The 16,736-nt window shown below is 35.4% G+C and overlaps 1 protein-coding gene and 1 non-coding gene across 2 annotated transcripts in view; one reads left to right on the top strand and one right to left on the bottom strand.

Moving 5' to 3' along the window:
• LOC107488838 (uncharacterized) overlaps nt 1–9,046 on the bottom strand; it is a 28,298-nt gene extending 19,252 nt beyond the window's left edge. Inside the window, exon 1 of the mRNA XM_016109617.1 lies at nt 8,693–9,046. Coding sequence (XP_015965103.1) covers nt 8,693–9,046 — 354 coding nt within the window. The remainder of the gene's footprint in view (nt 1–8,692) is intronic.
• LOC127748240 (small nucleolar RNA R71) lies at nt 524–631 on the top strand. Its single transcript, XR_008010182.1, has one exon. It is a non-coding gene; the product is annotated as a small nucleolar RNA R71 (small nucleolar RNA).
• Nucleotides 9,047–16,736: the final 7,690 nt, after the last annotated feature.

Here is a 16,736-nt window from a genome sequence, read left to right on the forward strand (position 1 = left end):
GCTTGTTATTGCTTAGCCTATTTCTTCCACCATTATTAAAGCCTTGTTGAGGCTTTTATTGATCCTTCCATGAGAAATTTGGATGATTTCTCTATGAAGAATTATAGGTGTTTCCATAAGGTTCACCCATGTAATTTACCTCTGCCATTGTAGGGTTCTCAGGATCTTAAGCTTCTTCTTCAGAAGAGGCCTCTTTAGTACTGTTGAATGCATTTTGCCATCCATTCAGACTTTGAGAAATCATGTTGACTTGCTGAGTCAACATTTTGTTCTGAGCCAATATGGCATTCAAAGCATCAATTTCAAGAACTCCCTTCCTCTGAGGCGTCCCATTATTCATGGAATTCCTCTCAGAAGTGTACATGAACTGGTTATTTGCAACCATGTCAATAAGTTCCTGAGCTTCTGCAGGCGTTTTCTTCGTTTTCTTTAGGTGAATGGATCCACCTGCAGAATGGTCCAATGACATCTTGGAGAACTCAGATAGACCATAATAGAATATATCCAGAATGGTCCACTCTGAAAGCATGTTAGAAGGACACCTTTTGGTCATCTGTTTGTATCTTTTCCAAGCTTCATAGAGGGATTCACCATCTTTTTGTTTGAAAGTCTGAACATCCACTCTAAGCTTGCTCAGCTTTTGAGGAGGAAAGAACTTAGCCAAGAAGGCCGTGACCAGCTTATCCCAAGAATCTAGGCTATCTTTAGGTTGTGAGTCCAACCATGTTCTAGCTCTGTCTCTTACAGCAAAAGGAAAAAGCATGAGTCTGTAGACTTCAGGATCTACTCCATTAATCTTAACAGCCTCACAGATCTGCAAGAACTCAGTTAAAAACTGGTAGCGATCTTCTGATGGAAGTCCATGGAACTTGCAGTTTTGTTGCAGTAGAGCAACTAGTTGAGGTTTCAGCTCAAAATTGTTTGCTCCAATGGCAGGGATTGAGATGCTTCTTCCATCAAATTTGGAAGTAGGTGTAGTATAGTCACCAAGCATCCTCCTTGCATTATTATTTTCGGCTGCCATCTCCTCTCCCTTTTCGAAAATTTCTGTAAGGTTGTCTCTGGATTGTTGTAATTTAGATTCTCTTAGTTTCCTCTTCAGAGTCCTTTCATGTTTAACATCTGCTTCAACAAGAATATTCTTGTCCTTGCTCCTGCTCATATGAAAAAGAAGGGAACAGAAAATAATAATAGAGATCCTCTTTACCACAGTAGAGAGATTCCTTTATGTTAGTAGACGAAAAAGGGAATGTAAGAAGGAAAAGGTAAGAATCCAAACACAAGGGTGAAGATAGGTTCAGATTCTTGAGATGAAGAGAAGTGTTAGTAAATAAATAAATAAGTAGAATAGGATGAGAGAAGGAGAAATTCGAAAATAAATTTTGAAAAAGAGTTAGTGATTTTCGAAAATTAAGAGAAGAAATAAAATTAAAATTAAAATTTGAAACAATTAATTAATTAAAACGAATTTTAAAAAAGGAGGGAGAAATTTTTGAAAATTAGAGAAAGGAAAGTAGTTAGGTGGTTTTGAAAAAGATAAGAAACAAAAAAGGTCAATTAGTTAGTTGAAAAAGATTTGAAAATCAATTTTGCGAAGATAAGAAGTTAGAAAAGATATTTTGAAATCAAAATTTTTTTGATAAGATATTATTTGAAAAGATATGATTAAAAAGATATAGTTTAAAAAGAATTAAATTTTAAAATTTAAAATTAATTACTTGACTAACAAGAAACTAAAAGATATGATTCTAGAATTTAAAGATCGAACCTTTCTTAACAAGAAAGTAACAAACTTCAAATTTTTGAATCAATCACATTAATTGTTAGTAAAGTTTTGAAAATTATGAGATAAAATTAAGAAAAATATTTTGAAAATTAATTTTAAAAATTTTCGAAAAAATAGTAAAAAAATGAAAAAGATTTGATTTTTGAAAAAGTTTTGAAAAGATAAGATTTTTAAAATTGAAATTTTGACTTGACTAACAAGAAATAACTAATTTTAAAAATTTTTGACTAAGTCAACCCAAAATTTCGAAAATTATGAGTAAAACAAGGAAAAGATATTTTTTATTTTTGAATTTTTAATGATGAGAGAGAAAAACATAAAAAATGACTCATAACATGAAAATTATGAATCAAAACACATATGAAGATGAACACTATGAATGTCAAGATGAACACCAAGAACACTTTGAAGATCAAGATGAACATCAAGACTTATTTTTGAAAAATTTTCAAGAAAAGAAAAACATACAAGACACCAAACTTAGATATTTTCAATGCTTAGACACTATGAATACAAAAATGCACATGAAAAACAACAAAAGACATAAAACAAGAAAATATCAAGATCAAACAAGAAGACTTGTCAAGAACAACTTGAAGATCATGAAAAACATATGTATGAATTTTTGAAAAATGCAAAAAAGTTTTAAAACATGCAATTGACACCAAACTTAAAAATTGACTCAAGACACAAACAAGAAACACAAAATATTTTTGGTTTTTATGATTTTATGATTTTTTTGTATTTTCTTTTATTATTTTTTTCGAAAAACATATAGGAAAAGGAAAATAAGAATTTCAAAAATTTTAAGAAGAATTCCAGGAATCTTTCAATGTTAGCCTAAAGCTCCAATCCAAGGGTTGGACATGGCTTAATAGCCAGCCAGCTTTAGGATATAAATCAGGCATGCAACAGCTGATACTTCATCCAACTCCATATACATGCCTTTTATGTTGACAAGTGGAAGTCTCATTCCAAAAGAATTTGGATATGGCTTTACAGCCAGCCAGGCTTCAACATGTTACCATGAAACTCTAGAATTCATTCTTAAAAATTTAGAATAATTTTCGAAAACAAAAGGAAAAATTTTTTTGAAAGAATTTTGAAAAATATTTTTTTTCGAAAATAAAACAAGAAGAAAATTACCTAATCTGAGCAACAAAATGAACCGTCAGTTGTCCAAACTCGAACAATCCCCAGCAATGGCGGCAAAAACTTGGTGTTGTTGCCAGATTAAAAACTTGGCACCATTGTGGTCTGGAAACAATTGTGAAATTGTTGTTCGAAATTGATTCCCCGGCAACGGCGCCAAAAACTTGGTAGGCAAAATTGTGATTTCTGATAATGGCATTCATGTTCGTTCTCTCCCTGGTAATAGCACCAAAAACTTGGTGCATGATACCATGGTCCAAACATAACTTCACAACTTCGCACAACTAACTAGCAAGTGTACTGGGTCGTCTAAGTAATAAACCTTACGTGAGTAAGGGTCGATCCCACGGAGATTGTTGGTATGAAGCAAGCTATGGTCATCTTGTAAATCTCAGTTAGGCGGATAATAAATGATTATGGATTTTTCGAATAATAATAATAATAAATAAACAGAAAATAAAGATAGAAATACTTATGTAAATCATTGGTGGGAATTTCAGATAGGCGTATCAAGATGCTGTGCTCCTTTTGAATCTCTGCTTTCCTACTGCCTTCATCCAATTCTTCTTAGTCCTTTCCATGGCAAGCTGTATGTAGGGCATCACCGTTGTCAATGGCTACATCTCATCCTCTCAGTGAAAATGGTCCAAATGCTCTATCACAGCACGGCTAATCATCTGTCGGTTCTCGATCATGTTGGAATAGAATCCATTGATTCTTTTGCGTTTGTCATCACGCCCAACAATTGTGAGTTTGAAACTCGTCACAGTCATTCAATCCCTGAATCCGACTCGGAATACCACAGACAAGGTTTAGACCTTCCAGATTCTCATGAATTCCGCCATCAATTCTAGCTTATACCACGAAGACTCTGATTAAGGAATCCAAGGGATATGCGCTCGGTCTAAGGTAGAACGGAGGTGGTTGTCAGTCACGCATTCATAGTTGAGAATGATGATGAGTGTCACAGATCATCACATTTGTCATGGTGAAGTGCAACGAATATCTTAGAACAGGAATAAACTGAATTGAATAGAAAATAGTAGTAATTGCATTAAAACTTGAGGTACAACAAAGCTCCACACCCTTAATCTATGGTGTGTAGAAACTCCACCGTTGAAAATACATAAGTGATGAAGGTCCAGGCATGGCCGAATGGCCAGCCCCCAAAACGTGATCACAGGATCAAAAATACAATCCAGGATGTCTAATACAATAATAAAATGTCTTATTTATACTAGACTAGCTACTAGGGTTTACAGAAGTAAGTAATTGATGCAGAAATCTACTTCCGGGGCCCACTTGGTGTGTGCTTGGGCTGAGCTTGAACTTTACATGTGCAGAGGCTTCTTTTGGAGTCGAACGCCAAGTTGTAACGTGTTTTTGGCGTTCAACTCTGGTTCGTGACGTGTTTCTGGCGTTTGACTCCAGAATGCAGCATGAAACTGGTGTTGAGCGCCAGTTTACATCGTCTAATCTCGAATAAAGTATAAACTATTATATATTGCTGGAAAGATCTGGATGTCTACTTTTCAACGCCGCTGAGAGCGCACCATTTGGAGTTCTGTAGCTCCAGAAAATCAATTTAGAGTGCAGGGAGGTCAGAATCCAACAGCATCAGCAGTCCTTTGTCAGCCTTCTTATCAGAGTTTTGCTCAGGTCCCTCAATTTCAGCCAAAAAATACCTGAAATTACCAAAAAACACACAAACTCATAGTAAAGTTCAGAAATGTGAATTTAGCATAAAAACTAATGAAAACATCCCTAAAAGTAGCTAGATCCTACTGAAAACTTCCTAAAAACAATGCCAAAAAGCGTATAAATTATCTGCTCATCAACTGTGAAATGTGAATTTTATTGTTTATTCAGTGTTATTGATTGATTATGTGGATTGTGAATTGTTTGACAAATAATTGTTGTGAATGCTAGATTTGATGGATTATATTGGTTGATTATTGTTGAGTTGGTTATTAAATATATTGTAATGGTGGTGGAATTGGTTGGTGATTGTTTTGAGATTTAATTTTGAAATAAAGTACTGAAATTTGAATCTTGAAATGCTAAACTTTTTATTGAAATTCCAGTTTTTGAGATAAACAGCAATTTTGAAAAGCAGACCAGCAATTCGATAGTGATCGAAAAAATATGAGATTAAAAGTTAAGTAAATTACAATGAGTATGGTTACTAAGATTCATATTTGAAAGGTTTCGTATTAACTACAGAATAAGTTATGATTTTTCAAAGTTAAATTATGAAATCTGATTTTCTGCATTTCTTTTAAACGAAGTTGGAAACTTTGAAAAGTTATAACTAATTCTGTGATGATCGGAATTGTGTGGGACTAATTTGGATTAAACTTGGAAATATAGGAAACTGGACTGAAAAGTTTGAGGCATTTTTGTTAAATGTACAATTTATGGCGAATTTTTAAAGTTAGGTCGATAAATCTGTCCTGGAGCAGAAAAGTTCAAATAGGGCAGCAACTTGTTTATCTTCTTGCGACTCCTCCGAGCTGAGTTTTGGATCAAAACCAATTTTATTTTAAAACTCAATTAACTTGGTTTATTACTCTAAAATTTCATAATTTTAGGAGTTAAAGATTGGGAGATGTAAATTTTTGAAAATTGGTGATCAAAGTTAGAAAGAATCAGTTTTCAGCAAAGTTTGCATCAACTTTCAAAGCTTGCAACTCTTGGAATTGAATAGCGATTGAGTTGCAATCAAGACACACTTTTTACTAAATAAGTCAGGAGTCTCCAAACTTAAATTTAGCTTAATTGAAGTTTTGTAATAAAAGTTATGTAAATTGAAAGATACTAAGCTTAGTGATTGCTAAAATAGATTTTGATATGCTTTTCTTTGTGTAATTATGTATCAAACGATGTAGATATTTTATTATTTCATTTCTCTAATGTTATCTCTGTGAGTTTTATTGTAGATTACATAACATAATAGCCTCACGAATGTTGACAAGGGCTACCGCATCTAGTTCTACAACATCAGCCCCTGCTCTAGCCCCAGCTGCCCCTGCTCCAGCCCCGGCAGCCCCTGCCCCAGCCCGGCATCCCCTAGTTTGAGTGAAAGCTCAATTGAAAGCTCAACAAGCCGTTGTGAACTCTTTCATAACGTGCTTTGACAACGAAAGAAACTAGACAATTAAAGGTACTCCTAAAATTGCTTAAGATTTTAATACATATTCCTAGATGATTCATATATTATTAGTATAGTTTAATTTGTATATGGATCTATTTATCACATTTTACTTGTATCATAGTTGAGAAATGACAAATTTCTTATTATTTGGTTTGATAAATTTGATTGTGTATTGGCGGAGAAATAAGTAATGAATTGGTTGTTTTTGTTGGAACCGTAGACGGTGGAAATATCCAAGTTTTAGGGGAGGTTCAGCCAAAATTTTTCTAAACATTTTGGATGAAAATTAATGGAAAAATTATAATTAGTGTTATATCTTGTTTCTAAATTTTTGTTTCGTTCTTTCTTATTTACAGGAGAGTGCTAAAATGGTAACAACATGCTACCTTGAGGGTTCAAGAATATTTTGATTCATAGAGACACTAATTTATGTTAGATTTTTAACTTTTGGTTGAACTTGTGCAAGAAATATAACTTGTAGAACTAATCAATGTACTCACTAATGTTATTTTGTTTTAAAACAATTTTAGTTAAATAAAACATGTTTGAATTATGTATGTTTTTATATATTATATAAATGTTGACTTGCTCAGTAAAATAGTTAATATATCAGTTAATTAAAAAAATAATTTGGTAAATTATGCATGCAATTTGTATTAAAAAAATTATTACAAAATAATTATTTTGCTTTTGTAACTAAAGAAAAAAAGTTACAAAATTAAGTTACATTTCGTAACAAAATTTTATGATAGGAAAAAATATATTGTCACCAAAAATATTGTGATCAAAATTTGTTATCACTTTTGTAACGACTTTTGGTTTTTTGTATCATAAAAATTTGTTACAAAATATTACTTTGAATTGCAGTTCCATTTTTTGTTACAAATTTTTTTTGTAACGGGCCATACTGCAACGGCCCCTTTTTTATTACAAAATCCTTTTGTTTCAAAATTCTGATTTTTTGTAACAATTTTTTTTGTTACAAATATTGCTTTTTCGTATAGTGGCAATATGTTCATGGTTAGCAGAAAAAGTAATTCAAGGTAAATTGGAATTCTCATTTAGTCAATATGCGTAACAAAATTCTTGTAGTAGATATTATTAACTAACCTTGTTCAGATGTATGCACTTCTGTTTCTCAGTTGTCGACTTGATGGTGATCTAAAGAAATGCAATTGAGTAATTTAAATAGAATGATTCTGAAATACATGTTCATATACATTTATACAAAATAGGTAATTAAATAAAGGTTAAATTACACAGTTAGTCCCTACACTTTCAGTGAAATTGCAAATTGGTCCTTGCAGTTTAAAAGTTTGTAATTAGGTCCCTGAAGTAAATTAAAATTTATAGTTTGGTCCCCACCAACGTTTAGCGTGAATAGAGACATTAAATGTTGTTATTTTACCAGAATACCGTTATCTCTTATAACGTTCTAATGAGTCACTTTGAAAGAGAAGATAACGATCTCTCATAACGTTCCTCCATTATCTGTGTCCCTTTGTTAGGGTTGAAGGTTTTTTTCGAGCTGTGATGGACCCAAACCAATTATCCGAATGAAGCTCAACATCCAGGAGTATGAACAAGAGAAGACATCGATGCTTCTGTGGGGAAGAGATGGTGGTGCTCTCGTCGTCGTCAATAAACAGCCCAGGTAGGAGATTTGTTGCTTGTTGTAAATTACCAAAGTGTAATTTTTTTGAGTGGATTGATAGAGAGGAAGAGGTTATGGGAAAGTGGAGAAGGACTCACTGCTTTTGTGGAGATCTGCTGACACTCCGAACCTCCAGTATTGTGATGAACCCAAATAGAAGATTTATATCCTGCCTCAGTAGAAGATGCAAGTTTTTTGAATGGATTGATGAAGAAGACATGGCTGGGGCTCAATCTCAATGCACCCAACACAGAAATCAAACGGAGGGATGCTCAAAACATGGTGGAGATTTTGTAAGGTTGGATGAATCTATGAATGCTGCACTACTAAAGGCACAAGAAAGGAAGATAGATAGATTAAATATAGAGATAGGACGCATGGAAGCAAGTGTAGAAAGATTGCATTCTGATTTTACATTGCTTCAACAACAAATTGACAGAGTGGAGAGTGACATGAAGAAGCAGAAACAATTGCAGAAGATGATATTAAGTTGTGTGTTGTGGTAATATTTGCAGTGTATTAGGTTAACTAAGTTTGATGAGTTAGGAGAAAAAGTGTATCTGCAGTGTATTTGAATAGTGCTTAGTGATGACTGTAATTATCTTTTTTTATCAATGACAAGTGATTCTAAAAAATTATTTGCATTCATTTTGTCCCTTTGCAGAAAGCTCTAGTAGACATAATATAGAGTAAAGTAGTTAACATTCATATTAAATAATAGTCAAAGTGGTCCGTCCAAAACAGCTAGCCACATGCCCAATATAACAAAAGCAACAAAACAAAATAAGCATCCTAAATAGTGTTCGACAAAAGTGGTTTATAAGCCACTGACAGTACATGGACAAAGGATATAATAAAGTTGACAGCCATAGCAAAAAAACTAATACTACTAAGTCATAATTACTTAAAAAAACTAATCTGCTGTGAGGTCTACGATTTTACTTACTCTAACGTTTGCCTTCTTCACACCTATCTTAAGTCTTCCACTGCGCCTTACACCAAAAAGTTTTGTCTTAGGTAGTGGTGCAGCTGTGGACCTTGTTGGAGCTGGTGCAGGTTGTGGTGGATCTACTGGAAGAGGCAGTGGTGGAGCTTTGGAACTTCTTGGATCTGGTGCAGGCACTGGTAGAGCTGATGGAGGCAGTGGTGAAGCTAGTGCAGTCACTGGTGGAGCTGGTGTAGTCACTAGTGGAGCATTTGTAGCTGATGCAGGTAGTGCAGGTGCAGGCTGATAAACAACAGCAGCAGAAGTAGCATATCTAGGCTTTCCAGATCTGGATCCTCCTCTGCCACGTCCCATTTCCTTTCTCCTTCCTCTTTGGCTAACAGTGGCAGATCTAGCACCAAACTATGAGGAAGGGAAGATTTAAAGGCAGATACCTGTTATGTCTGAATTAGGACAATGTCTCCTATTGTGTCCATATTGGCTACAGTTGCTGTAGGTAACTGATGTTCCACTCCTCCTCAGTTTTGTTTGTGATCTATCCTCATTGTGCTCTCTAATCCTTACTCTCCTAGGTCTTCTAGGCTTGACCCTAAAAATTGGAGGTCTAATTGTCTCAAGTTCAACCTTTGGCCACATATTTTCACCATTAATTGGATTGAGTGTTGTCCCATAGCATGCCAGATATGCTATTGGTGTGTAATAGTTACTGCAGTAGTCCTCAGGGTTGTCTCCTTTCATGAAGATTGCAGAACAAGCATGCTGACAAGGCATACCAGCCAGTCCCCAGAACTTACAACTACATGAACTGGCTAGCAAATCTACAACAAACCTCTCTTGAATCATCCTATTTTTATGTGAAACCTCATACTTTAAATCTCCAACCCACCTAGGTTGCCATTCCATGGACCTTCTACATATGATGTCTAACCTCTTTCTAGGCTTGGGCAGTATTTTTCCCAAAAACTTAGCTCCCTTTTTCTTCTTCTTAGCAAATCTTCCCATCCAATAACATCTAATCCACTCAAATAACATCTGATCCTCCCATATTGCTGCACTGCCTTCCCATGCACGACTTTTCTTGCCTTTTTTCTTGCCCATTAAGCCTTCCACACAGATATATTTGCCATGTATTTATCTTGAATTGTTTGAATTACAGTCCCCAGCTTCATATCTTCTCCTCTACATAAGTTATTGGTGATTTTCTTAGCAATCCAATTACTGGACGCAAGATGGCCACTGTAGTTCCTCCCACAAGTGTGCTTGCTCTTCAATGGCTTCAGCTTAACACAGCTAGATTTTCCTACTTTACTTGCAAATGCCATCCATGGACACTCTCCGCCTAAACCCTTGCATTTGACTCTGCATCTAACCTGATCGTTCTTGACATATCTAATGTCCCTCCCATTCAACAATGCATGTTCCTTAATAGCCTCCTTAAACTCAGCAATAGATTTAAACTCAGTCCCCAGCCGAAACTCATAATCAACACTCATGTCAGCTTCATTATATCTAGGATACCTCTTTCTTCTTACGGGTTCATCAAAATCTCCATCATAGCTGTCCAATTACTCTGTATCATAACCAGAAGAAATATCTCCAACATCAATTTCTGCTCCATCTTCAGTCACCCCTCCTGTGTTATTTTCAACCCCAACTCCCACATCAACATTATTATCATCTGTTCCTAATGAGCCATTGTTACCTCCGAAGGCATTTGGATGCTGACCTTGTTTGTTTTCTTCTTCAACATTAAATCCAAAATAATCCTCATGATCACCATCGTCAGCACTGTCATCAAATCTGTTATCTTCACTTGAAGACTCTGATTGACTTACCACTTCTACTTCAACTAAATCATTACCACTCTACTCACCATCAGAGGATATATAGTCCTCATCATTTGAGGTTATCTCAACCCTATTTCCTTGTCTACATCCACTAACTGCATACACATGGCAGTGTTTAGTCTTTTGTTCCACTACAAACTTACCCATTCTCATTGCATCTCCATCAGATTTCAACTCCCTAAGACCATCCTTCAATGTAATTCCAGATTTGTTCTACCAAATTTTAGCATTGCCTGTGTATCCAATTTCTTTCAGCACTGCAATAATTTCGTGTAATGACCACTCATTTAACTCAAATTGCAACCCTTCTACTACCATTCCACCAAGGTATTCTTTTCCTCCTTTCCTGCTAACCATCTGACAACCATGGTAGAGATCAAGGGTAAACACAGAATCTCCCATCACTACCAAAGAAAACAAAAATACAGATTTATCAGAGAAACCCTAACTACAATAGATACTCTAACCTCTACTGGAAAATAAAAATAAAAAACGGAATAAAACCATAACATTCAACTCACAACTGTGAAGGGACTGGGGATTATGAACTCTTACTTGTTTTAGTGTTGCTCTCTTGCACATTTCACTCTTCAGCTACCAACAATGTTAATCAAAAAGCAACTCCACACAGTCCAAACCACACTCGACGATCAATTCCAATGATGGAAGAAAAGCATGAGCAGAGACATATTCTCCTGGAGATGAAGTACAAGGATAATGAAGGGTCTCAATGGGGTTTTTGGTCATTACAAAATTTGGAACTAAGACATAACGAGCCTTTTGTTAGTCCAGCTTCTACATGTGCAACTCACATGCTCAAGGGGCAAATATGCTATTGATGAGCGGATAATTTATACGCTTTTTTGCATTATTTTTAGGTAGTTTTTAGTATAATTTAGTTAGTTTTTAGTAAATAATTATTAGTTTTTATGCAAAAATCACATTTTTTGACTTTACTATGAGTTTGTATGTTTTTCTATGATTTCAGGTATTTTTTGGCTGAAATTGAGGGACCTGAGCAAAAATCTGATTCAGAGGCTGAAAAAGGACTGCATATGTTATTGGATTCTGACCTCCCTGTACTCGAAATAGATTTTCTGGGGCTACAAAAGCCCAATTGGCGCGTTCTCAATTGCGTTGGACAGTAGACATCTTGGGCTTTCCATCAATGTATAATAGTTTATACTTTGTCCGAGATTTGATGGCCCAAACTGGCGTTCCAAGTCAGCATAAAAATTTTGGCGTAAAACGCCCAAACTGGCACCAGAATTGGAGTTGAACACCCAAAATGGCACCAAAGCTGGCGTTTAACTCCAAGAAAAGCCTATGCACATGAAAGCTTCAATGCTCAGCCCAAGCACACACCAAGTGGGCCTCGGAAGTAGATTTCTGCATCATTTACTTATTTCTGTAAACCCTAGGTTACTAGTTCTCTATAAATAGGGCATTTTACTATTGTATTTTCATCTTTTGGATCATCTGTGATCTTTTGATCATCTTTGATCTTGGGATCAGGTCTTTAAACCCTTTTTCATTTGTTTCATGCTATTTGGGAGGCATGGTCGAATGGAGTTTCTACACATCATAGATTAAGGTGTGGAGCTCTGCTGTTCCTCATGAATTAATGCAATTACTACTATTTTCTATTCAATTCAAGCTTATTCTTGTTATAAGATATCCATTTGCATCTCAACTTGATGAATGTGATGATCAAGTGACACTCATTACCATTCTCACTTATGAACGCGTGCCTGACAACCACTTCCGTTCTACTTGAAAACAAGCTTGAATGCATATCTCTTGGCCTCCTGGTTCACGACGCATGGTTGACTCTCTTGACAATAGAGCTTCCATTCCGTGTAATCAGAGTCTTCGTGGTATAAGCTAGAATTAAATGGGCAGCATTCTTGAGATCCGGAAAGTCTAAACCTTGTCTGTGGTATTCCGAGTAGGATCTGGGTTGGGATGACTGTGACGAGCTTCAAACTCGCGACTGTGGGGTGCAGTGACAGTGCGCAAAAGGATCAATAGATCTTATTCCGACATGATCGAAAACCGACAGCTGATTAGTGATGCGGGAAACCATAGAGGACCATTGACAACGGTGATCCACCTACATACAACTTGCCATGGAAAGAAGTATGAATGACTGGATGAAGGCAATAGGAAAGCAGAGGCTCAGAGGGAACAAAGCATCTTCATACGCTTATCTGAAATTCCCACCAATGAATTGCATAAATATTTCTATCCTATTTTATGTTCTATTTTGTTCTTTTAATTATCAAAACCCTATAACCATTTGAATTCACCTGACTGAGATTTACAAGATGACCATAGCTTGCTTCAAGCCGACAATCTCCGTGGGATCGACCCTTACTCACGTAAGGTATTACTTGGACGACCCAGTACACTTGCTGGTCAGCTACACGAAGTTGTGTATCCCGATTTTGTGTACCAAGTTTTTGGCGCCGTTGCCGGGGATTGTTCGAGTTTGGACAAATGACAGTTCATCTTGTTGCTTAGATTATGTATTTTTCTTTTTTATTTTGTTCTTCAAAATTTTTAAGAATGAATTCTAGAGTTTCAGATGATGTTTTTATCATCACAGGAGCTAGTTGATTCCCATCAATTTGGCTGTTGTATGTAATGTCCTACTGAAGCTTGGTTGACCATGTCTAATCTTTTTAGACTAAAGCTTTAGACTAACATTGCATGATTCCTGGAATTCGTATTAAAAATTTTGAGTTTCTTATTTTCTTTTTCAAAATAATTTTTGAAAAAATACAAAAAAAATTATAAAACCATAAAAAACAAAAATATTTTGTGTTTCTTGTTTGAGTCTAGTGTCAATTTTTAAGTTTGGTGTCAATTGCATGTTTTTATTTTGTGCAAATTTTCGAAAACACATGCATGGTGTTCTTCATGATCTTCAAGTCGTTCTTGATGATTTTCTTTGTTTGATCTTTAAATTCTCTTGTTTTGTGTCTTTTGTTGTTTCTCATGTGCATTCTCAATTTGTTAGTGTCTCTAGTATGAAAATTTCTAAGTTTGGTGTCTTGCATGTCTTTCTTTTCTTAAAAATTTTCAAAAAATATGTTCTTGATGTTCATCTTGACATTTAAAGTATTCTTGCATACATTGTTTATTTGATCTTAGTTTTTCAAGATTAGTTTCATTTTGTTGTTTTTCTCTCTCATTATTAAAAATTCAAAAAAAATTTAAAAATTATGTCTTTTCAAGTCAATAATACAAAGAATTGAAGATTTAGAACATACAGCAGAGGAATCACAGAGAAAAAGCTGGGCATTCAAAATGCCTAGTGAAGAAGGAATTCTAGCGCTTAAACGCCAGCGAGGGTATCTGGCTGGGCGTTTAACGCCCAAGGAGGTAGACAAGTGGGCGTTAAACGCCAGAATGGATACCATTCTGGGCGTTTAATGCCAGGATAGCACCAAGGAGGTAGTTTTATTTTCAATTCAATTTTTTTTTTTACTTTTCAAGTTTTAAAACTAATCTTTCAAAATCTTATCTTTTTCATATCCTCTCTTATTAGTTATATCTTTTTCAAAATCAAATCCTTTTTTTTCTTTTTCTTTTAATATTTTCGAAATTCCTTGCTAACAATTAATGTTGTGATTCAAAAATTTCAAGTTTATTAGTTTCTTGTTGAGAAAGGGTCAATATTTGAATTCTAGAATCATATCTTTTAATTTCTTGTTAGTCAAGTCATCAATTTTAAAAATCAAATCTTTTTTTTTAATTTGTTTTTCAATCATATCTTTTCAAACATATCCTTTTCAATCAAATCTTTTTCAAATCATATCTTTTTCAAATTTTAATTTCAAAATCTCTTTCTAACTTCCTATCTTTTCAAAATTAATTTCAAATCTTTTTCAAAACTTACTATTTCTTATCTTTTTCAAAACCACCTAACTACTTTTCTCTCTCCCAATTTTCAAAAATCACTAACCACTTTTTCAAAAAATCTTTTTAATTTTTTAAAACTCTCTCTCTCATATTCTTCTATTTAATCACTAACACTTATCCTCCTCTGATAATTCGGACCCCCTCTCTCTCTATAAGTTTGAATTCTTCCTTATCTACCTCATCCTTCTATTATTCTTTTCCTCTGACACATCAAGGAATTTCTATATTGTGACATAGAGGATTCCATACTTTCTTTGTTTTCTTTTCTTTCATATAAGTGGGAACAAAGATAAAGGCATTCTTGTTGAAGCTGATCCTGAATCTGAAAGGACTTTGGAGAGGAAGCTAAGAGAAGCTAAAGTACAACTCTCTGGAGAGGACCTAAAAGAAATCTTCGAAAAAGAAGAAGATTGGTGCAAGAAATTGTGATCATCAATGGCGCCATTAACATGGTACGCAGAATTGCAATCTCAACTCTTTATCACAACTTCGCACAACTAACCAGCAAGTGTACTGGGTTGTCCAAGTAATAAACCTTACGCGAGTAAGGGTCGATCCTACAGAGATTGTTGGTATGAAGCAAGCTATGGTCATCTTGTAAATCTCAGTCAGGCAGATTCAAATGGTTATGGATGATGAATAAAACATAAAGATAAAGATAGAGATACTTATGTAATTCATTGGTGAGAACTTCAGATAAGCGTATGGAGATGCTTTGTCCCTTCCGTCTCTCTGCTTTCGTACGGTCTTCATCCAATCCTTCTTACTCCTTTCCATGGCAAGCTGTATGTAGGGTTTCACCGTTGTCAGTGGCTACCTCCCATCCTCTCAGTGAAAATGTTCAACGCACCCTGTCACGGCACGACTAATCATCTGTCGGTTCTCAATCAGGTTGGAATAGAATCTAGTGATTCTTTTGCGTCTGTCACTAACGCCCAGCCTTCAGGAGTTTGAAGCTCGTCACAGTCATTCAATCATTGAATCCTACTCAGAATATCACAGACAAGGTTTAGACCTTCCGGATTCTCTTGAATGCCACCATCAATTCTAGCTTATACTACGAAGATTCCGATCAAGGGATCCAAGAGATAAACATTCAAGCCTTGTTTGCTTGTAGAACAGAAGTGGTTGTCAGGCACTCGTTCATAAGTGAGAATGATGATGAGTGTCACATAATCATCACATTCATCATGTTCTTGGGTGCAAATGAATATCTTAGAACAAGAATAGGCTGAATTGAATAGATGAACAATAGTAATTGCATTAATACTCGAGGTACAGCAGAGCTCCACACCTTAATCTATGGTGTGTAGAAACTCCACCGTTGAAAATACATAAGAACAAGGTCCAGGCATGGCCGAGAGGCCAGCCTCCCACTAATCTATGAACTAGATGTCCAAAGATGATCTAGAGATCTAAAGTGATCAAAAGATGAAAATACAATAGCAAAATGTCCTATTTGTAGAGAACTAGTAGCCTAGGGTTTACAGAAATGAGTAAATTACATAAAAATCCACTTCCGGACCCGCTTAGTGTGTGCTTGGGCTGAGCATTGAAGCATTTTCGTGTAGAGACTTCTCTTGGAGATAAACGCCAGCTTTTGTGCCAGTTTGGGCGTTTAACTCCCATTCTTGTGCCAGTTCCGGCGTTTAACGCCGGGCAGTTTTGAGCTGATTTGGGACGGCGGTTTGGGCCATCAAATCTCGGGAAAAGTATGGACTATTATATATTGCTGGAAAGCCCAGGATGTCTACTTTCCAAAGCCGTTGAGAGCGTGCCAATTAGGCTTCTGTAGCTCCAGAAAATCCACTTCGAGTGCAGGGAGGTCAGAATCCAACAGCATCTACAGTCCTTTTCAGCCTCTGAATCAGATTTTTGCTCAGGTCCCTCAATTTCAGCCAGAAAATACCTGAAATCACAGAAAAACACACAAACTCATAGTAAAGTCCAGAAAAGTGAATTTTAACTAAAAACTAATAAAAATATACTAAAAACTAACTAAAACATACTAAAAACATACTAAAAACAATGCCAAAAAGCGTACAAATTATCCGCTCATCACAACACCAAACTTAAATTGATGCTTGTCCCCAAGCAACTGGAAATCAAATAAGATAAAGAGAAGTGAATATGCAATGAATTCCAAAAACATCTATGAAGATCAGTATTAATAAGATGAGCGGGGATTTTAGCTTTTTGCCTCTGAATAGTTTTGGCATCTCACTCTATCCTTTGAAATTCAGAATGATTGGCTTCTTTAGGAACTCAGA

This window comes from Arachis duranensis, chromosome 5 (assembly GCF_000817695.3).
Source record: "Arachis duranensis cultivar V14167 chromosome 5, aradu.V14167.gnm2.J7QH, whole genome shotgun sequence".
NCBI lineage: Eukaryota > Viridiplantae > Streptophyta > Magnoliopsida > Fabales > Fabaceae > Arachis > Arachis duranensis.